Raw genomic sequence first — 23,872 nt, forward strand, 5'->3', positions numbered from 1 at the left:
CCTGGTATTCTGGGATTTGTAGGCGACTCAGGGGCCAAGGTCCAGCCAGCGGACAGGGAGGGACGCAGGCCCGTGACTACGAGCAATCCCAGGATGCATCGCGCCCCCTTGACGCCATCTTTGTAGTTCTTACAATCCCAGAATTCCTTGCTCTGAAGCCACGTTTGTAGTTCTTAGGCCGGTGGGTCTCTGCCGCGAAGCATCTGGGCACCGTTGGGACTTACGTGACCAGCAAGAGCTCCGAAGTGAGAAACGAAGGGATAAAGGTCTGTCTGTGACTAGAGGGTTTGTGTTTACATCCCTCTGGCGGAGGCCAGGGAGATGGCCAGGCGATCTCGGTGCCTCCGAGCCTGGAAGTCTCTGCTCTCTGCAGGGCCGATCTGGAAGCGAAGCCCTAAGGGGCGGGGCTTCCGCTAGAGACGCGCTGCTACCCGGAACGGTTTTCCCAGGTCAGCAATCTTCTCATTCCAAACTTTATGAACTCGTAGTCCTGCTCACACGTGGGGTGGGGGGGAGGGCAGAAAGGGGAGTAGGAGGGATTATGGGGTTCCCCGCCTCCCTCCCTTGTCCACCCCTCGCCTTCCATCCATCCACCTGGAGTCCCCGAGCGTGGGGCGGAACCTGAGGCAGGGGGATGGCGGGAAGAGAAAAGCGCAATCCTCTGCTCCCTCCAGGCCTTCGTTCTTCCTGGGGAAGATGGGTGCACCCTGCCCTGGGTGAGGTGCACGACCTCCTACAGGTTGTTCTGGCGCCCTCTGTTGGCCCGCGGGTGCACTAGCAGGGACGACCCTATAAATAATGTTTGGGGGGATGGGGGTTGAGTAGGTAAGGGGCACTGGGCTTAATTGTAAGGGTGCTGGGGATTCAGTACAGAAGCATATGGCCACCTCTCCTGGGCTGAAGGCATATACATATGGACAAAGAGAAAAAGTACGAGGTGTAGGAGGTAGAAGAAGAAAGGAAGGAAGGAAGGAAAGAAAGAAAAGAGAGAAAAGAAAAGGAAGAAATAAAGGAAAGGAAGGAAGGAAGGAAAGCAAGAAAGGAAGACAAACTCCCAGCTGATTGAAACTTGGGTACTATTTGCAGTTGATTTGCTGAATTTGAAGCAACATACACAGGTAAATGTGCAGGTATTCTGTCGTCATATAAGTAACTGAAGTTTTTTCCACATGGTAAATAAATTATTTTCAACCAGAAGGAAGGTGTAGAACATGGCAAACCAACACATTTAGAGTCCGTGTCAACTAGGAATGACTTGAACTTTTTCAGAGAAAGTGTCTCATATTCAAAGGCAAGAGCTATCCCTGCTTAATGAACTTTCTCTAGTCTCCTACACCCTCCCAGTATCCATGAGATTTGTACTTCCGTGAATTCTGGATTGACAGGTTTGATTGCTCACCTCCTGCTTTGCTATGTGAAAATGGTGACCCATACCCAATTTCTATAGAGATTAAACCAGAAGAAAATGATGTGGTGACCGTTTCTGAGCCCAGCTATTCCATAGGGAATGCAGTGTATGCAGTGGCCTGTGCCCTCCATAAAACGCTGTTGAGCAAAATTGAAATGGGACCTAAAGAAGACAGAAACATGGACTGGCTTCTACCATGCCAGGTAAGCCTCACTCTTAAGCAAGGGAAGCATCAGGATCTTATATTATTGGTAAGTAATTCACTGTTGTCAAGCCAATAGAACGTTTTCATCTTATAGTTGAAAGTAAATGGAAAAAGATTCTGTCAAAGTGTATGTGTATATATTTGTATCTTACATGATTTGGGGACTGAAAGCACTCATTTGAAGACATTACATTTGAATGTCTTTCAACAAATATTTTCCTAGTATGAGATGAAATTCTCTAAGATATATGTATACATAGTGTAAAAATATAGCAAGTTCAATAACCAAAATTTTTATGATTTCATGTAATATGTCCAATGCCATAAGACATAGAGTAGAGCATCATATCCAAAGCAACCATTTCACCTAAAATACAATCTATATGACATAAGACCATAAGAAGATCCTTTTGTGGACAATAAATAGCCTGTCCTAGAGTCAGCAGTAACTGAAAACTAATTGCTTTCACAGACAGTATTAGTAAGGTCAGATGAAGGTGAAATCAAAACTGTGCTCCCATTATTAAATTTTAGAACCCAGACAGTGCTCACAAGCCTGGGCCTTATCTCAACTTGTTAATGATAAGTGTAATGTGTGAGTTTTAAACCAACAAGATATAAACTAGGTCCCGTTTACACTTATGAGCCTTGGAGATCACCTTCAAATAGGAAGGATATCAAGATGATTGTTGAGCAAGTCAATTGAACGTTTCATTCAGTCAATGATAAGCAAATAAAAGATAAAATGTGAATGTTTGTATACTATATAATTTAGTATTATGGGAATCAGTAATATTTGACATTAAGAATGACATAGTCTGTAATCATGGCTTCCAGTCATAATGTATTAGGTAAGTGAGTATATCTCTTGTACGGATAACTGAGTACCCGTATAGATGTTCTTTATAACATAAGTTATTAATTAGTTAACACAATATTAAGTTGTGTTATTAATTTTCAGAAGTTGATTTTTTGTAATCAAGATAAAGCTGCTGGTGTCTTAACACAAATATGGGAGTGTTTCTTCCTTTTCCCTTATGTGGAATATTTGGAAGAGTATTGCAGTGAGTTCTTTGAGACTCTTGTAGAATTCATGCTGAATCTCTAGACCTAGGCTTTTCTTTTTTTTTCTTTTAATTGAGAGATTTTTTAATTACTATTTCTATCTTGGTTGTTAGATAGTTGTTTTAATAATTTATTTCATCTTGATTTAATGTTGTTAGATTTTATACATCTAGAACTCTACCCATTTATTTATTTATTTATTTGCATTTAAATGCTTAGTTTAATGAAGACTTTTAAAATATGAACCTATGGTTCTCTGCTTTCCTCAGTGCATGTTACAGTGTCTGTTAGATCAGGACTGATGCAGTTGACATGGACTTAAAAGAGAACAGACAGGCATTTCCAAAAGCAGGATTTTTCTCTCAGACAGAACACTGATATGGTTGTCTTTTGAGGGGGAAGTGGAGATTCTGTGCTGTAGTACCAGGGGCTGGAGGTCTTAAGTAGCTTGATGGGGGAGAAGGACACACTGTGGGGTTTCAGTGTATAAATTTCTGGCCTTAGTCCTGCCTGTCTGTAGCTGTGTGTGTGTGTTTATTTCTGGGTATTTGATTCAATCTACAAGTCTGTTTCTCTGCCAGTACTATGCCGTTATTACTACTGTTGCTCTATAGTATAGCTTTAGTTCAGGGATGGAGATAACTTCAGAAGTTCTTTATCATACTGGGTTGTTTTAACTATTCTCTTTTAATTTTTTAATTTGATGTTGAGAATTATACTTTCAAGGTCTGTAAGGAATTGTGTTGTTGTTTTGATGGGATTTGTATTAATCTCTAGATTTCTTTTGGTAGGATGACCATTTTTGCTGTTATTCTTACTGATCCATAAGCATGGAAAATGTTTCCATCCTCTGATATTTTCTTCAATTTCTTTCTTCAGTGACTTCATACAGATCTTTCCCTTGCCTGTTAAGAAGAGTTAAACTGACATAGTTCATGTTATTTGTGACTATTGGAAGGTGGTTGTTGCCCCAATTTCTTTCTCAGCTCACTTGTCTTTTGTATACAGGAAGACTTCAGATTTTTTTGAGTTAAATTTATATCCAGCAATTTTGCTGAAGGTGTTCATCAGCTGTACAAGTTCTTTGGTAGAATCTGTGGGCCATTCATGTATACTATCATATCATCTGTGAATAGTGATACTTTGACTTCCTTTCTGATTTGTATCCCCTTGATCCCCTTTAGTTGGCTTACTGCTGTAGCTTGGACATGGTGGATGGTATCTTTAATGTGTTCTTAGATTTGCTTTGTGAGTATTTTATTGAGTATTTTTGCATCAATGTTCATAAGAGAGATAGGTCTGCAGTTCTCTTTTTTTGTTGGGTCTTTGTATGGTTTAGGTATCAAGGTAACTGACCTCTTAGAATGAGTTTGGTAATGTTCCTTCTATATCTATTTTGTGGAATAGTTTGAAGAGAATTGGAGTGAGCTCTTCTTTGAAGGTTTGGTAGAATTCTGAGCTGAAACCAAGTGGAAGGGAGACTTTTGATGACTGATTCTATTTCCTTAGGAGATATAGGACTATTCAATTTATTTACCTGATCTAGATTTGATTTTCATAGATGGAATCTATCAAGAAAATTGTCCTTTTCATTTAGATTTTCAAATACGGACTTTTGTAGTAAGACCTAATGATTATTTGGATTTCCTCAATATCTGTTGTTATGTCCCCCATTTCATTTCTGATTTTGCTGATTTGGATAGTTTGTCTCTGCCCTTTACTTAGTTTGGCTAAGGATTTGTCTATCTTGTTGATTTTTTTTTCCAAGAATTAGCTCTTAGTCTCCTTGATTCATTGAACTGTTTTCTTCATTTCTTTTTTTAATTTAATTTAATTTTTTATTATTAGTTATATTATATTAACGCTGTATCCCAGCTGTATCCCGCTCCCTCATTCCCTCCCAATCCCTCCCTCCCTCCCTCGTCTCCTCCCTGCCCCTTTCCAAGTCCACTGATTGGGGAGGACCTCCTCCCCTTTCATCTGACCCTGTTTTATCAAGTATCTTCAGGACTGGCTGCAAATTCCTCCTCTGTGGCCTAGCAGGACTGCTCCTCCCTTGGGGGGTGGGGAGGTCAAGGAGTCTGCCATAGAGTTCCTGTCAGAAATAGACCCTTTTCCACTTACTATGGGAAACCAATTGGTTACTGAGCTACCACAGGCTACATCCGAGCAGAATTTCTAGGTTATATCCATACATGGTCCTTGGTGGAGTGTCAGTCTCAGAAAAGACCCCTGTGCCCAGGTATATTTGGTCCTTGTGGAGCTCCTATTCTTTCCACGTTATACTAACTCCCCTTCTGTCATATGATAGCCTGCACTTTGCCAAAGGTTCAGTTATGAGTCTTAGTATCTGCTTTGATACACTGCTAGGTAGAGTTTTTCAGAGGCCTTCTGGTGTAGGCTCCTGTCCTATGTCCAATGTACATCCCATTTGTCTTTCTAATGAGGATTGATCATCTTACCCCATGTCTGCTTTCTTGTTTATCTTCTTTAGGTGTATAGATTTCATTACGTTTATCGTATCTTGTAGGTCTCTAAAGTGAGTATATACCATGTTTGTCTTTCTCCTTCTGGGATGCTTCACTCAGAATGATGTTTTCTAGATTCCACCATTTGCCTGCAGATTTCATATTTCCTCATTTTTGATTGCTGAGTAGTATTCCATTGTGTAAAAATATCACAATTTCTGTATCCATTCCTCCATTGATAGACATCTGGGTTGTTTCCAGGTTCTAACTATTACAAATAAAGCTGCTACCAACATGGTTGAGCAAATGTCCTTGTTGTGTATTTGAGCAAGTTTTGGGTATATTCCTAGCAGTGGTGTAGCTGTCTTTTTTCCATTGAATGGTTTTGGCTTCTTTGTCAATAATCAAGTATTCATAAGTGTAGATTTATTTCTGGGTCTTCTATTCGGTTCCACTGATCCTCCTTTCTGTTTCTATGCCAATACTGTGCACTTTTTATTACTATTGCTCTGTAGTACAGCTTGAGATCGGGGATGGATATACCTCCAGATGATCTATTGTTGTACAGGATCATTTTGGAGATTCTGGGTTTTTTGCTTCTCTATATGAAGCTGAGAATCTTTCTTTCAAGGTCTGTAAAGAATTGAGTTGGTATTTTGATGGGAATTGCATTGAATCTGTAGATTGCTTTTGGCAGGCTTGCCATTTTCACAATGATAATCCTACCAATCCATGAGCATGGGAGATCTTTCCATCTTCTGATATCTTCTTCAATTTCTTTCTTCAGAGACTTAAAGTTTTTTTCAAACAGGCCTTTCACTTGCTTGGTTAGCGTCACCTCAAGGTACTTTATGTTATTAGTGGCTATTGTGAAGGGTGTTGTTTCCCTTATTTCTTTCTCAGCCCTTTTGTCTTTTGTATACAGGAGGGCTTCTGATTTTTTTGAGTTGATTTTGTATCCTGCCACTTTGCTGAAGGTGTTTATCAGCTGAAGGAGTTCGCTGGTTAAATTTTTGGGGTTGCTCATGTATACTATCGTATCATCTGTGAATAGTGACACTTTGACCTCTTCCTTTCTGATTTGTATCAGAAATAAGAAAATTAGTTTTCTTATTTCTTTAGCTAGGACATCAAGTAATATGTTGAAGCAATATGGAGAGAGTGGGCAGCCTTGTCTTGTCCCTGATTTCAGTGTGATTGATTTAAGTTTCTCTCCATTGAGTTTGACATTGGCTATAGGCTTACTGTATATTGCCTTTACTATGTTAAAGTGTGTGCCTTGTATCACTGATCTCTCCAAAACTTTAAACATGAATGTGTGTGTGGGTTTTGTCAAATGCTTTTTTGGCATCTAAGGAGATGATCATGTGGTTTTTCTCCTACAGTTTGTTTATGTGGTGGATCACATTGATGGATTTCCGTATATTGAACCACCCTTGCATGACTGGGATGAAGCCTACTTGGTCATGGTGGATGATATCTTTGATGTGTTCATGGATTCGGTTTGCAAGTATTTTGTTAAGTATTTTTGCATCAGTGTTCGTAAGGGAGATTGGCCTGAAATTCTCTTTCTTTGTTGAGTCTTTGTGAGGTTTAGGTACCAAGGTGACTGTGGCTTCATAGAATGAGTTTGGTAATGTTCCTTCTGTTTCAATTTTGTGGAATAGTTTGGAGAGAATTGGAGTTAGCACTTTTTTGAAGGTCTGGTAGAATTCTGCACTAAATCTATCTGGCCCGGGGCTTTTTTTGGAAGGGAGACTGTTGATGACTGCTTCTATTTCCTTGGGGGATATAGTAGTATTCAATCTATTTACCTCACCTTGATTTAACTTTGGTAGATGTTATCTATCAAGAAAGTTGTCCATTTTGTTTAGATTTTCAAATTTTATGCCACATACGCTTTTGTAGTAAGACCTAATGATTGTTTGGATTTTCTCAGTGTCTTTTGTTAGGTTTCCCCTTTCAATTCTGATTTTTCATTTCTGATTTCCACGATGAACAAATTGCTTATCCCTGATATGGCACAATATAAGTCAATAAATACGAAAACCGCATAAATGATGTATAAAGAAAAATCACATGAACATCCCAATAGCTTAAACAAACAAACAAAATCTTTGAAAAAATCCAAATGCCTTTATCAAAAAAGTTTCAAAAGTTGTAAGGCTAGAGGCAACACCTCTCAACACAATAAAGGTATAGGTGAGGAACCTGCATCCAAAATCATCGCTAATGGAGAAAAGGTTTAGGCTAGTTTACTCAGGTCACAAGTTTGTCATCTATGTTCACCTCCCCCATTCCTTTTAAAAATTGTGCTCAAAGTGTTAGATTAGGCAATAGAGAAAAATATGTAAAGGAATATAAATAGGGAAAGTAGAATTCAAACTATCATGTTGTAGGTGGTGTTTATTTTCCATTGATATATCTTCTGGTAAAGCTTGCTGTTTATCCTAAACAGCTGTATACCCAAATCACTACACAGAGACTGGGCTTATTTAGTTAACCTAGAACACAATGCTGGGCAATAATTACTCCATCCTAAACCTCCAAGCCCTCCAAAAGTTTGCTAACATTTGGATTTCCTACATTATACTTGCTTTTTGTGAAATATTATGTACAGTCCATCTTCACGTAGTTCCAAGATCTCTCTCTCCTGCTTCTTTCTCCTAGCTCTCCTCTCGTACCTCTCCTCCCACTCATTTCCTGCCCTCTGGCTCCTCCCATTGTGCAACATCATGGCTAGTTGTTTTATTTTGGCCTGTTTACACACAGTTGAGTCAGGATGCTTACAGTAAGTATCAATGCAATATGTGGATTGAAACCAGAGGGGGGGATTCAGCATTTGAATGAACAAGGGTAAGGAGTATACATTTCAAACGAGCATTATACCAACACTATCACTCTTTGCATTACAGTTCCCCAAAATTCTATCACAAAAATTTATGAAATGATTAACAAGGATAGCTATGTGACAGTATACAGAACCAACTTGAACAAATCAATTTACTTTTATATTTACTAACATCAAACATTCAGAGGAGACCTTGAACACACTCACATTTAGAAATGTCTAAAGAAAAGTAAAATATCTAGTAATAAACAGATGAAAGAGAAACAAAAACACACCTACATGAGAACTTCAAATACCTGAAGAAATTAAGAAAGACTGGAAAATGAGGAGACATCCCATGTTCCTGGATTGATAAAGATAAAATTTTGAAAATGATCATTCACCTAAAAGCTATTCACAAATTAAATGCAAATGCAATAAAAAGCATAATCTCATTCTTCACAGATAGGAAAACAAAAACAACTTCTGCCCAGTTCCGTCTCTTCATTCACTTCTGCGGTCTATTCTATTTTCTATTCTGAGTGACATTCTGGCACCCTCCTGTGCATCCTCCTTGTTATTTGGTTCTTTGTGTATGTGGATTGTAGTATGGTTATCCTGTTCTATAGGTCTAATATCCGCTCATAAGTGAGTACATACTATGTGTTTCTATCTGTGTCTGTTTTACCTCTACCTCACTCAGGATGATATTTTTCTAGTAAGATCCCTTTTGTCTGCAATTTCCATGATTTCTTATTTTTAATAACTGATTAATAATCCATTGTGTAAATGTGCCAGAAGTACTTTAGCCATTCTTCTAGACCTGAGGGACATCTGGGTTGTTTCCAGTTTCTAGCTGTTATGAATAAAATAGCTATGAACATAGTAGAACAAATTGTTCTATAATGGAACATCTTTTGGATATATTCCCTGGAGTGGTATAGCTGGGTCTGGAGGTAGAACTATTCCCAATTTTCTGAGAATGCACCAGATTGATTTTCAGAGTTGTACAAGTTTGCATTCCCATCAGCAGTGGAGGAATGTTCCCTTTTCTCCACATCGTCACCAGCATGTGTTGTCACTTGAGTTTTTGATCTTAGCCATTCGAATGGTGTAAGATGGAATCCTGGACTCATTTTGATTTCTGTTTGTTTGATGACTAAGAACTTTGATGATTTCCTTTAGTGCTTCTCAGCCATTTGAGATTCCTCTGTTGTGACTTCTCAGTATAGCTCTGAACCCCATTTTTGAATTGGAGTAGTTGATTTGTTGGTGATTAATTTCTTAAGTTCTTTGTATATTTTGGATTTTACTGCTCTGTCTGATGTAGGGTTGGTATTGGTATTTTCCCAATCTGTTGGCTGCCGTTTTGTTTGTTGATAATGTCCTTTGACTTAAAGAAGTTTTTCAGTTTCTTGAGATCCCCTTTATTAATCGTTGATCTCAGAGCCTGTGCTGATTTGTTCTATTGTCTCCTATGTTAATGAGTTCCAGACTTTTCTCCACCTTGTCTTCTAAGTGATTTAGAATCTCTGGTTTTATGTCAAGGTCTTTGATACCCTTGGACTTGAGTTTCCACACAGTGATACAAAGGGGTCTAATTTTCACTTTTCTACAGGCAAATATCTAGTTAGACCACAACCATTTGTTGAAGATGCTGTCATTTTTCCATTGTATGGTTCTGTCTTTGTTGAAAGTAAAGTTTCAGTAGGAGTGTGAGTTTATTTCTGTGTCCTTATTCCCATTGTACAGGATTGGTCTGTTCTCAAGGGTATTTTATTTTTCCATATGACGTTTGTTTGCTCTTTCCAGGTCTTTAAAGAATTATGTTGGAATGTTGGTAGGAAATGGACTGAATCTGTAGATTGCATTTGTTAAGAATGCTGTTTTACTATATTAATCCTACATGTCCATGATTTGGGGAGATCTTTCCATCATCTGATATCTTCCTCAGTTTCTTTCTTTAAAGACTTGAAATTGTAGTCTTAGAGGTCTTTCATTTGGTTGGTTAGAGTTACTACAAAATATTTCATATTGTTTGTGGTTACTGTTTAGGGTGTTGTTTCCCAAATTTCATTCTCAGCCCATTTTTTCATTTGTGTCCAGAAGGCCTAATGATCTTTTTCGTTAATTGTGTTCCCAGCCTATTTGTGGAAAGTTTATATCAATTGTAGGAATTCTCTGGTAGAATTTCTTGAGTCTGTATGTATACTAGTATATCATCTGCGAATAGTGATACTTTGACTTCTTCCTTTCCAATTTGTATCTCCTTGATCACCTTCAGTTGTGGTATTACTCTGGCTAGGACTTAAGTAGTATATTGAAGAGATATGGAGGGGGTAGGCATCCTTGTCCTGTATCTCATATGAGTGGAATTTAAGTTTCTCTCCAAATAATTTCATTCTGGCTCTCAGCTTGCCTTTTACTGCCTTTATTATGTTAAATATGTGCCCAATTCCTTGTATGTCTGATTTCTCCAAATCTGTTAACATGAAAGGGTGTTGGATTTTGTGAAAGGCTTTTTCTTGTCTAATGAGAAGATCATGTGATTTTGTTCTTTCAGTTTGTTTATATGGTGGATTACACTGATGGATTTTCATATGTTGAACCATTCTGGTATGCTTGAGATGATGCCTATTTGTTCATCGTGTATATCTTTGATGTGTTTTTTGATTTGGTTTATGAGTATTTTATTTAGTATATTTGTGTCTATGTTCATAAGTGAGCTTGGTCTGAAATTTTCTTTCTTTGTTGAGACTTTGTTTGGTTTGTGTATCAGGGTGACTGTGCCATCACAATGACTTTGGCAATGCCCCTTCTGTTTGTATTTTGTGGAATACTTTGATGAGTATTGGTATGAAGTCTTGTTTGAAAATCGAGTATGACTCTATGCTAAAACTATCTAGTCCAGGGCGTGTGTGTGTGTGTGTGTGTGTGTGTGTGTGTGTTTGGCAGACTTTTAATTACTCCTTCCATTTTCTAAGGGACTATTGATCTATTGTTTTATATTATTAATTTTGTTGTTTTTGTTTTTGAAGAAAAAGTTTCTCTGTTGTCTTGTGTATCTTGTAAGTAGGTATGTAAATCAGACAAGCCTCAGACATAGAGATACATCTGAATCTTAATGAAGAGTGCTGTCTTTGTAATTTTGTTTTGTTTTTATATTATTGGCTGATGACCTGAAATGTAGGTATTTGTACATATCAAATCTGTTCTTCAATTGATCTTTATCCACATTTTGAATTTTTAGATTTAACAGAGCATATATTATTTCTCATTTGGTAACTTCATGGTCCTTAACCCATGCTGCTATGGTTTCTCATATAGGGTCACACCCATATTCTGCCAGGGGCCTCCCATGACCTACAGATTCACCCACCCTGATTTCTCTTCTCTCTTTTCATTCCTTCCTTGCCTCTACTCTCCCCATACTTGAAGTCCATCCCCATTATCCTCCCCCTCCCTCTGCCACCTTAAACCTTCCCTCCATTTAATTCAGATACTTATCTTATTTTCTCTTCTGAGTGAGTTTTCTCCATGCTTCCTTTGCTCTCCATGACACTCTGGGTCTGTGGATTGTTCCATGGTTATCCTATACTTTATGGTTAATTTCCACTTAAGAGTGAGTAGGTACCATGTGGTTCTTTCAGGGTCTGGGTTATCTCACTCAGAAAAATCTTTCCTGGTTCCATCCATTCTCTGGCTGATTGCATGAAGTCTTTGTCATTAATAGCCAATTGGTATTCTGTAGTATAACTGTATCACATTTTCTTTATCCATTCTTCAACAGAAGACGTCTAGGTTTTTTCCAGTTTCTGTTTATTACAAATGAATCTGCTATGAACGTAGTTGAGCAAGTGTCCTCGTGTTATGGTAGAACATCTTTTGGGTATATTCTCCGGAGTAGTATAGCTCTTTAGGTATTCTAAATTTTTTGAGAAATGTCTAGATAGATTTCCAAAGTGGGTGTTCAAGTTTTCATTCTCACCAGCACTGAAGGTGTGTTTTCCTTACTCCACATCCTCACCACCATGTGCTATCCCTTGAGTTCATGATCTGAGCCATTCTGACAAATGTAAGCTTGAAGTGCAGAGTCCTTTTGATTTGCATTTCCTTGATGACTAACGACACCGAACATATCTTTAAGTGGGTCTCAGCCATTAGCTATTCCTCTGTTGAGAGTTGTCTGTTTAGTTCTTTATGCCATGATTTAATTAGGTTAATTGGTTTGTTGGTGTCTAATTTCATCAATTCTTTATTTTAGATATTATCCTTCAGTCAGAGATAGGGTTAGTGAAAGTCCTCTCTCCATGTGCTATCATTTGTTCTATTGATAGAGTTGTTTACCTTCCAGGTGCTTTTCATTTTCATGTGCCCCTTTGTTAATTGTTGATCTTATTGTCTGAGCTGTTGGTGTAGTGTTTACAGAGGTGTCTCTATATTTTTACTTTGTTGATTAATTTTTACATAATATTCAGGTTTTTATTACATACCCCTGACTGTCCTGGAACTTAATGCATTGACCAGGCTAGCATCCAGCTCTATGAAATATACCTGGGCCTGTCTCCTGAGTGTTTTTGGAATAAAAGACTTGAGAAAATACACCCAGCTTGTTCATTGTTATTATAGTTAGGGTTTGTTCATACTGTTTATGTGATATGGGCTCAATACTGTTAATGTTTACTCTCTCTCGTTATGTCTGTGAATTGGCATTTCTCTTGCAAGGCTATATCCTACTGAAAGGATGGAGAAATTAGAGAGGTGAACCTCACTATTCAGTTTCCTCCTAATATGAGTTAATGATTAGAACCTGTGTCAGAAAATAAATAGAAGAAACACCAGAATTCTGTGAAAATATTCCCGTATACTTTGTCCGTTTCATCCTTTCTGTTGCACACATGTGTGAATATTTTAGAATGCATTGACGTACAATGATGTGCATGTGAACTTTACCCGAGAATAGTGGGCTTTGGTGGATCCTTCCCAGAGGAGTCTCTACCAAGATGTGATGCTGGAGACCTAGAGAAATCTCACTGCAATAGGTAGGACAGTGAATTATCTTTACTTTTTAAAATAAGGGAGGAACTCTTTATTCATTATTGTTGTACTTCTATAATTTCACTGGAGCATAAGGAAGACTAAAGTGAATGGTTCTTTGATCATAGATCATGATCTAAATTTCGCCTTATTTCCAATAATAAACTATACGTTTTCTGTGCTGTATTTTAGGCTACAATTGGGAAGATCATAGTATTGAAGAACATTGTCAGAGATCTAGAAGACATGTAAGGTAATTTTCATGTGCAAGCTGATATGAATATGGTTAGAGAAAATATTAATATATCTTAGAAATTTGAAAGAAAAGGGACAGTGTAAATGGAATGCTATAAGTATATTTGTTGATGATTACTAACTTGTTGCTAAACCATTTACCTCCATGTTAGGTATTTGATGTGTGTTTGCAAGGCACTCCTCTAAGAATGCAAGGAAATCATACCTTATGCAAGATCAACATTTAAATTGTAGCCTCATTAGTGATATGAGGTAGAGTTGCAATTTGTTTAGTCTCCTACAACTCAGATATTGCTAATGGTATTCACAGTAAATAGTTGCTGAAAGTATGTAGAAAACATTATACTAAAGTAGTCCATAGTAAAGCTGGGGTTACTCATATACTTGTAATAATGTTGCTAAGCTTTGTGAGAAGGACAGGTTTTTAGAGTCAAGAATGTTGTTGTGGAAAAACCATAATCCCTATAGCACATATCTATGATGAACAAAAATCAACTGTGTGAATGCAACGCGAAACCATGTCATTTATTATACTTCTTTTAATAGGGATATCATATATCACAATGAATACAAGTCATAGGTATATTGAAAGAAACAATGTACCACTCAAAACAACTAAAATAAATAGTAATCCCCATTATGAGTAGATGTTTAAATGGTGATACTTGTTATGCTTTATATGGGCTATTCAGAGATGCGAGCAGTACAAGTAATGACACAGAGACTTTTTTATATTTTAAAGCTTAGGCAATTTAACTGGGTGGATTCTGAACCCTCTTTTCCCCTAACACAAACCTAGCACAGTGTCTCCTGCTACATGGGCAGCACTACCTCTTTGTTCATGTTCATGTCTGTCTGTTAACCCCTCTGTCCTGATTGTGAATTGCCTGTCATTTGCTTTCTTCTTCCCAGCAATCCTCTCTCACCTAGAAGTTTTGCCCTCCATTTTGTGCCCTGCTATCAGTTGTGAGCTCTTTATTTAATTTCCAATAGATATGTAAGGAAGGACATATGTTTACAAAATATAGGGCAGGTGATGGGCCATAAAAAGAACAATTCTGCAATCTGATTAGCACTTAGCTCCCTGCTGGCTCAGCAATCAGCATTCACATACACTGACACACTTTTCACACAAAACACACCAACATCAGTTAACTGGTTGTTCAACTTCATTAGGAATTCTCACAAAATCACACTTCAGATAATGTAGTTTTAGGAATATATAAATTCTTCTGTCAGTTATCTTTGCCAATTTACCATGGTGCACAGTATAGGGAAATTTATTAACCCAGTCAGTGAGTTAAAACTCTTGAGGTCTTACAGTTTTCTACAGATATGTGGTACAATATCTTATAGAAGAAAGTATAGTATAAATGTGAGCCTGGTGATAAATATTTTTACTATCACAAGTATTTTCAAATATGCAAACAACCACTAGAAAAGGAGAACACCATGAATGTAAAAATAATTATGAAAACCTAAGATATAATTCCTATCTGTCTTTACACCAAAGTGTAAAATTAAGTGGCATGGACAAATAGATTCATTACTGTAATGAATGTGGTAAAGCTTTCATATGTGGCAATTATCTTTGCAGGTATGAAAACGGTCATAGTGGAGACAAACCCTCTGAAGATACTCAATATCACGAAGTCTTTGCACATCACAGTAGTCCCCACACATATAAAAGTATCAATACTGGTGAGGATTACTATGCATAAATCAATATGATAATGCCTTTGCACATAACAGTCATCTCCTAAGACATAAAAGAACACATATAGGAGAGAAACCTCATGAATGTAACCAATGTGGTAAAGCCTTTGCATATAACAGTACTCTTATAATACATAAAAGAACTCACACTGGATAGAAACCTTATGAATGTAAGCAATGTGGTAAAGCCTTTGTATGTAGAAGTGATCTGCTAAAAGAACTCACTGAAGAATGAAACCTTATCAATGTAAGCAATGTGGTAAAGACTTTGCATGGAACAGTCATCTTCTAAGACATAAAAGAACTCATACTGGAGAAAAACCTTATGGATGTAACCAATGTGGTAAAGCCTTTGCATGTAACAGTGATCTTGCAAGACATAAAAGAATTCACACTGGAAAAAAACCTTATGAATGTAACCAATGTGATAAAGCATTTATAGATAATAGTGGTCTCGTAGTACATAAAAGAACTCACACTGGAGAGAAACCTTATGAATGTAAACAATGTGGTAGAGCCTTTTTACGTAGCTGTCATCTCCTACAACATAAAAGAACTCACACTGGAGAGAAACCATATGGATGTAACCAATGTGGTAAAGCCTTTGCACAGAACAGTCGTCTCCTAAGACACAAGAGAACACATACTGGAGAGAAACCTTATGAATGTAACCAATGTAGTAAAGCCTATGTATGTAGCAGTACTCTCCTAAGACATAAAAGAACTCACACTGGAGAAAAACTTTATGAATGTAATCAATGTGGTAAAGCCTTTCCATGTCAGAGTACTCTAATAATACATAAGAGAACTCACACTGGAGAAAAACCTTATGAATGTAACCAATGTAGTAAAGCCTTTACACGTAATTGTAATCTCCTAAGACATAAAAGAACTCACACTGCAGAAAAACCTTATGAATGTAACCAATGTGGTAAAGCCTTTGCACAGAACAGTCATCTCCTAGTACATAAAAGAACTCACACTGGAGAGAAACCTTATGGATGTACTCAATGTGCTAAAGCCTTTGCATGTAGCAGTGATCTCCTAAGACATAAAAGAATTCACACTGGAGAGAAACCTTATGAATGTAACCAATGTAGTAAAGCCTTTGCATGTAACAGTAGTCTTATAATACATAAAAGAACTCACACTGGAGAGAAACCTTATGAATGTAAGCAATGTGGTAAAGCCTTTGTATGTAGCAGTGATCTCCTAAAACATAGAAGAACTCACACTGGAGAAAAACCTTATGAATGTAACGAATGTTATAAAGCCTTTGCATGTAATAGTAGTCTCCTGCTACATAAAAGAACTCACACTGGAGAGAAATTTTAGGGATGTAACCAATGTTGTAAAGCCTTTGCATGTAATAGTAATCTCCTAGTACATAAAAGTACTCACACTGAAGAGAAACCTTATGAATGCAAGCAACATTATAAGGCCTTTTCATATAACAATGTTCTGTTACAGAAAAGAATTCACACTGGAGAGAAACCTTTTGAGTGTGCCCAACATGGTAAAGCCTTTGCACTGAACAGTCATCTGGTAGTACATAAAAGAACACACACTGGAGAGAAATCTTATGAATGTTCTCAATGTTATGAAGTGTATGCATTTCAGAGTAGTTTCTAAAAAATGACTTACTCTGGCGAAAAAAACTTTGTGAATATAATCAGTGTGGTATCACCTTTGTACAACACAGTCATCTCCTAAGTATAAAAATGCATGTTGCAGGAAGTCCTTATGTATATAACCAATGTCATAAAGACTTTTCATGTAAGAGTCATCTTGAACAAGAATACTTACTGGAGTGAAACCCTATGAATGGAACCAATGTGTCAAAGCCTTTGCATGCCATAATAATCTCCATGTACATAGAAGAGTACACACTGGAGAGAAACCTTATGAATGTAACCCAAGTGAAAAGCCTTTCGACCTAATAGTAATCTGCTATGACATAAAGAAGACCCACTGGAAAGAAGCCTTATTAATGTAATCTATGTGGTAAGACATGCTCTTCACAATCTTCAAATTCATTAAAGAATTCATATTGGCCAGAAAGACTATGAGTGTATTTAACGTGGTGAAGCTATTACACATTTGTATACTCTTCATCATCGTAAAAGAATTCCTACTGATTAGAAACATTATAAATGTGTTAAAATGTGAGGCCTTTGCACATATCTATATTCTTCATCATCATAAAAGTTCCATCATGGAGAGAAATTCTGAGAATATAAGCAGTATGTTATGGCTTTTGTGTTCTTCAGTCCACTGAATTCAATACAACTCAAACAATAAGTCAATACCAATGACAAAAACTTATTGTCATCCAGGCACTATTGGTTGATTACAGCCACATAATGTTCTTGGGAGCTGAACTGTGATACCTACCCACCCAATGAGCCAGAAAGTTACAGAAGTTCTGAACTTGAAATTCGTAAACATCTTTGCTGTTTTACAACTAAATTATTTCCATCAGTCATGGTTTAAGGATATGGCATTTGTTTATGTCATTGAGGAAATCACCTGATGCAAAATGTAGGTTTTATAGTCAAAACAGTCATATCCATTTGTTCTTTTGTGGTTAGTTAAAGGTATTATGTTTTATGAAAGAGAATGTGGTTTGAGTCAGTCATCATGTTAGGGGATTAGAAACCATTATATGGAACAGTCACCTTTTGGGGACCAAAAGTTCAGTAATGAAAGCTATTGGGAAATCTACAGCTTTCCTAAGGACTATGAACTAAAACTTATGTTCACCCTATAAATCAATGGAGGCTGGTATCTAAAAGGCTATACTTAGGGCAAATTGCTAAACTGTTCCCACATGCAAATTGCTCTTACATGTTTTGCCTGCCAAAGTCATCTTCAAGTATATAAATGAACAGATAGTAGAGAGACACCTTACATATGTATTCAATGTGATAAAGCATTTTCTTAATACAGTTATCTCCAAATACATAAAAGAACACATACTGCAGTGAAACCCTATGAATAACCAATGTGGTAAATCCTTTTCATGGGGCTGTGTTTCATGGGAAATCGTGAGAAAAAGTCATGCTGCAGAGAACCCCCATGAATGTAGTTAAGTATGGTAAAGTTTTCTTTAGTATGGTAAAGCTTCAAGGTACCATTATAGAAGAGTAAAAGCTGTAGTGTGTGGGCTACATCTTAACTCCTTTGGATATCACAGTAGTCTTTTAGAACCTAAAAGAACTCATTCTGAAGAATATCTATCAGGATAAAAGTTTTCTTAAGATCTTTGACCCATCAATTTCCTTTCAGTTATACTAGATTATTTGGGAGGAAAATTCTAACAAGTGTCAGGAATGTGTGCATGCATTTATGACATCCATCCTTATGTTTCAGTTGTTTCCAATTGAAAGCTCGTATGGACCAAAGGCATATGGATTGAAACAATAAGATAATCCATTTTTATTTCACAATTCACTTCAATTACATGAAATAAACCATCCAGTTTTAAAATTTATGTGTGCGTATTAGTTCATTTTCTGTGACCAAACACAATGTCTAAGGCAACTTCCAAATTTGTTTACTTTGCCTTATGATATGGGAGAGGATATGGGATCATTTTAAATTGGGCAAAACAAGTGTCATACATGGCAGCCAAAGTAGGAAGCTTGGAGCTCACAACCTCCACCTGCAGCATGAAGCAGAGAGTGGGAACTACAGAAGGTATGCAGCTGGAAACTATCAAGCCCACCCCAAATAACATACTTTCTCCAGCAGGGATACATTTCTTAAAATTTCCCAAATTTCACCAACTGAGGAGGATTCATTTCCCTGACTTCAAACCTATGTGTTTGATTTCTGTTACATAAAAGAATTCATGATGAAGAAAACATTTGTAGATAAGCCTGTAGTTGCCTCAACACCTGAGTTCAGTAATGAATGCTTATATAAGTAAAACATTCATGAGTAAACATATTTGTTTAAGAATTTGTTTTAATTTCCATTATGTGATAACAGTTTGTCTCTGCGTGTTTGTGTGCCTGTCCATTCTAGTTTCCATGAAGACCAGACCTCATCTGGTCTTCTGGAGACCAGATCTCATACCAGGAATTATAGAAAGTTGTCAAAAACCTAACCTAGGTCCTGGGAATGAAGTTGTCTTAACTGCAAAGCCATGTCTCTCGCACTGTAAATATGTTAAATCTTTATATATCATCGTGATGTCAGGAAGTACAAAAGAATTCATAGAAGAGAACAACCCTATTTATACAAAAGAGTTGATTATTTTGGACATAATATATTTATTTTCAAGAATAGAAACTTTTTTGAATCTGTTTTTATCATAGCCTTGCAGGAAGTAAATTATTTACCATGTCCTCTTAAATGTAATGGAGGAGATCACCAACTGTGATTGTGGTCTGAATTTTGAAACATTGGAGTAGGGATTGAATTTGCTGTATGTGTAGCAAATCCATTCACAGAAGTTTATTAGGTTGTTCTGATATTCCTTCTATGGTGGCAATTCATGTTCTAATGCACTTCAACTTGGTAATAGGTATTTTTCTGTACAATGTATTGAATGGGATCCCCATCATCTACGTGGTCCATTGCTTATTTATATTAGGCATTGTGTAATCATAGTTTTCAAGGAAGGGTCTCTGAGAATGTGTGGTATTTTTTTTTATGTTTTCACAAATTCATTTAAGATGTTTGTTTTCAATCCAGGCTTCGATATCAATAATTAATTAATGCTTAATAGTATGTGTGTGTATATATATGTATATGTTGTTTGAAGTTCCATGCTTCTACATGTTCCCATATTTAGTATATGGCACATCATCTTCCTAGAGATTTATCTAGCTTCCTTAGAGAGTTTTCTAGCCTTCTTAGAGATTTATCTAGAGGTGCTAGTTAATGTAACAGCAATGAGATTTATTTCAAAACATGTTGTGTGCTTAGTGGACTATTCATTCTTAGGCTATGACAGATATATGAAGACTGTGTGACACTTTGTGGGGTTTATTTTAGTCATGCTTATATGATCTTCAAGTTTATGTTGTCAGTTTTGCATAACACAAACTCTTCCCACTGAGCTCATTGAGATGAATAAAACTTAGTTGAAACATTACATCAGTACAATATTGTATTTTATTCAGAGTATGAATATATTGTCATCTGAGGATGGAAGAATATAAAATGATTTGGATAATAAATGCTACTTGCAAATGAAAATTATACACTCCTGTCTCATTTTGGAATGTGTTGGTTCTTTCTTAGGAGTAAAGACTTGTTCATAAGACTTTCTCAAAACTGTAAGTGAATGTCAGAGAATTGTCTCAGTGGTTAAATTTAGTTATTGCTAAGTCTGATGATTTGAGCTCAATCCCTGAGTAGTCCATTTCACTGCTACAGATTTTTCTAATGTTTCTATAGTTGGGTTGCTGTATATGCAAACTCACACACCAGCAGATACAAAAATAATTTTTCAGCCTAAATAAGGGCCAGTGTGTTCACTGGCCAAAAGACTCTTTGTGTTCCATGTCAAGAACTTATATATGGGATATAGGTAATAAATAGCAATAAGTTCTACTCTCACTAGCACATATACACCATAACATATGTATGTACAAACACACTCCAGCATTTTTAAATTTATTTTATTTTTATTGATTACAGTTTATTCACTTTGTATTCCTGTTTTAGACCCCTCCTCATCCTCTCCCAATGCTACCCGCTCTCCTTCTTCTCCTAAGCCCTTCCCCCAGTCCACTGATAGGGGAGGTACTTCTCTCCTTCCATCTAAACCTAGTCTATCAGGTCTCATCAGGACTGTCTTCATTGTCTTCCTCTGTGGACTGGTAAGGCTGTTCCCCCCACAGGCAGAGGTGATCAAACAACCAGGCCCTGAGTTCATGTCAAAGACAGTCCTTGTTCCCATTACTAGGGTACCCCCTTGGACACTGAGCTGCAATGGGCTAAATCTGTCAGGGGTACTACATTATCTCCATTCATGGTCCTGCTTTGGAGGAGTCTCCAAAAATCCCTCTGCCATATTTTTGGTTCTATTGCTCTCCTTGTGGAGCGCCTGTCCCCTCCAGGTCTTTCTATCTCCCCCTTCTTTCATAAGATTACCTGCACTCTGCCCAAACGTTGGTTATGAGTCTCAGCATCTGTTTTGATACCCTGCTGGATAGTCTTTCAGAGGCCCTCTGTGGTAGGCTCCTGTCCAGTTCCCTGTTTTCTCCCTCTTCTGATGTCCATCCAGTTTGCCTTTCTGAATGAAGATTGAGCATCCTACCTAAAGCCCTCTTTCTTGATTAGCTTCTTTAGATGTACAGATTTTAGTATGATTATCCTATATGTCTAAATATAATTATTTAGACAGTTATAAATGATGAAATTAACAAAGTGCAGCCACTTATAGAAGACAGAAATTATTTGTAGAATTTGAAGCCTTATTGCTGCTCATTAAAAGGAAAGTGGTTCCTTTGTACATCTTATTTTATACTTTGATTCATTGATTCAAGGATAGACCACTTAATAATCATAGCTTGGCTCAGAAGTACATCCTTGTCATCCTAAACCTAGGATTCAGTGGCAGGTTGATCTTTCTGAGACTGAGGCCATATTGTTCCACAGAGTGTGTTCTCTGTTTGTTTTTGAGACACAATTTTCTTGTGTAGCTTTGGCTGTTCTGGACTCACTTTGTAGACCCAGCCGTCCTCAAAATCACATAAATCTGTCTGCCTCTTCCTCCTTGAGTGCTGGGATTACAGGTGTGTGCCACCATGCCCACCTCCACGAACACTTCTAAAACAGCCATGGCTATGTAGGAATATCATGTATCAAAATGATTTCAAAATGCAAACTATCTTTCAAGTTATAGAATTTTTTTCCTGAGGGATAGTGTACACATGATGTTAGAAGCTTTCTGAAATTGTGTTCACTGTCCTTTGTGTAAGTGAGAACTGTAGCATTGTAACATCCCCCTCATAGATCAGACATTATTACCAGATGGCATTGCTCCCAGAGCAGTTTTCATGGCCTCATTTACTTCATTTTCAGCTAAGAATTTGTGGTCAAAAGTAAACATTCCAGAGGCCTTTCTGTCCATAATTTTACAAATTTTACATCTATTTCTGCATGACTTTGAGCCAAGAGTGCTTTTTTATCTCTTATTTTTACATTATTATCACATTGAGAATAGGACTTAATTTAGAATGGCACTGAGTAGGTGAACCCACATTTGAACTTATCCATAAGTTAAATTCCGGTGATTGCTTTATTAAAGAAAACCATTGCTTTGGAAAGGACTCTTATGCTCTTCTTGCCTGTGCCAGAAATCTCTTTCTCAGGTCTTGTGTCTTCGCTGGTGTAACAAAACACCAAAAGCACAGGCTTTAAGAGCAACAATCAATAAATGGGACCTCATGAAACTGAAAAGCTTCTGTAAAGCAAAGAACCCTGTCTACAGATTGAGAAAGGATGTTCACCCTATATCTGACAGAGGGCTAATATCCAGAATATACAGAGAACTCAAGTAAAACAGCAAAAAATCATGTAATCCAATTTAAAAAGGGGGGTACAGAGTTAAACAGACAATTCTCAATAGAGGAATATCGAATGGTAGAGAAACACTTAAAGAAATGCTCAATGTCCTTAGTCATCAGGGAAATGCAAATCAAAACAACTCTGAGATTTCACCTTACACCCATCAGAATAGCTAAGATCTAATGCTTAAGTGACAGTATACACTGAAGAGGATTTTGAGAAAGAGGAACCCTCCTCCACTCCTGGTGGGAATATAAGCTTGTAAAATCACTTTGCAAATCAATCTGTCACTTTCTCAGACAATTAGGAATAGCACTTCCTCAAGATTCAGCTATACCACTCCTAAGCATATACCTAAAAGATGCTCAAGTATACAACAAGGACATTTGCTCAACCATGTTTGTAGCAGTTTATTTGTAATAGTCAGAAGTAGGAAACAACCCAGATGCCCCTCACCTGAGGAATGGATATAGAAATTGTGGTACATATACATAATGTAATATTATTCAGCAATAAAAAACAAATCATGAAATTTGCAGGTAAATGGTGGAAACTGGAAAAGATCATCTTGAGTGAGGTATGTCTTTCCAAAAGCAGAAAGACACACAGGGTATCTACTCACTCATTTGGATATTAGACATATAATATAGGATAAACATGCTAAAATATGTGCACCTAAAGAAACTAATCAAGAAAGAGGATCTGGCTAAGTTGCTCAATCCCCATTCAGAAAGGCAAAGAGGTTGGACATCAGAAGAGGGAGAAAACATGGAACAGGACAGGAGCCTACCACAGAGGGCCTCTGAAAGACTCTACCCTGCAGGGTAACAAAGGAGATGCTGAGACTTTTAGCCAAACTTTTGGCAGAGTGGCAGAGTGCAGAGAATGTTATGAAAGAAATGGGAAATAGTAAGACATGGAGAGGACAGGTGCTCCACAAGAAGAGCAACAGAACCAAAAAATCAGCACAGGTGTCTTTTCTAAGACTGATACTCCAACCAAGGACCATTCCTGGAGATAATCTAGAATCGCTGCATAGATGCAGCCCATGGCAGTTCAGTGTCCAAGTGGGTTCCATAGTAATGTGAACAAGGACTGTCTCTGACCACCTGCTCTCTGATCACCTCCCTCTGAGGGGAGAGGAACCTTACCAGGCCACAGTGGCAGACAATGCAGCCACTCCTGATGAGACCTGATAGCCTAGGATCAGAAGGAAGGGGAGGAAGACCTCCCCTATCAGTGGACTGGGGGAGAGGCATGGGTGGAGAAGGGGAAGGGAGGGTGGGATTAGGACGAGAAGAGAGAGGAAGCCATAGGGGGATACAAAGTGAATAAACTAATTAATTAAGATAATAATTTTA

The 23,872-nt window shown here is 37.4% G+C and overlaps 2 protein-coding genes across 4 annotated transcripts in view; one reads left to right on the top strand and one right to left on the bottom strand.

Annotated features, from left to right (window-relative positions):
* Positions 1 to 23,872, bottom strand: part of LOC110561735 (vomeronasal type-2 receptor 116-like) — a 799,658-nt gene that overhangs the window by 622,692 nt on the left and 153,094 nt on the right.
* Positions 311 to 20,195, top strand: LOC110561730 (zinc finger protein 709-like). 3 transcript variants are annotated; one of them, XM_060376163.1, is made up of 4 exons: positions 311 to 449; positions 1,505 to 1,611; positions 13,206 to 13,266; positions 14,866 to 20,195. In XM_060376163.1, exon 4 carries the CDS (start codon positions 15,216 to 15,218, stop codon positions 16,317 to 16,319), a length of 1,104 nt encoding a protein of 367 aa, XP_060232146.1. In that variant the 5' UTR covers positions 311 to 449; positions 1,505 to 1,611; positions 13,206 to 13,266; positions 14,866 to 15,215; the 3' UTR covers positions 16,320 to 20,195. The 3 variants fall into 3 exon arrangements, with proteins under 3 accessions (XP_060232146.1, XP_060232147.1, XP_060232148.1); XM_060376164.1 differs by having other exon boundaries at positions 317 to 449; positions 13,206 to 13,261; positions 14,866 to 15,195; XM_060376165.1 differs by lacking the exon at positions 311 to 449 and adding an exon at positions 504 to 1,118 and having other exon boundaries at positions 13,206 to 13,261; positions 14,866 to 15,200.

This window comes from Meriones unguiculatus (assembly GCF_030254825.1).
Source record: "Meriones unguiculatus strain TT.TT164.6M chromosome 13 unlocalized genomic scaffold, Bangor_MerUng_6.1 Chr13_unordered_Scaffold_34, whole genome shotgun sequence".
NCBI classification, from domain to species: Eukaryota; Metazoa; Chordata; class Mammalia; order Rodentia; family Muridae; genus Meriones; species Meriones unguiculatus.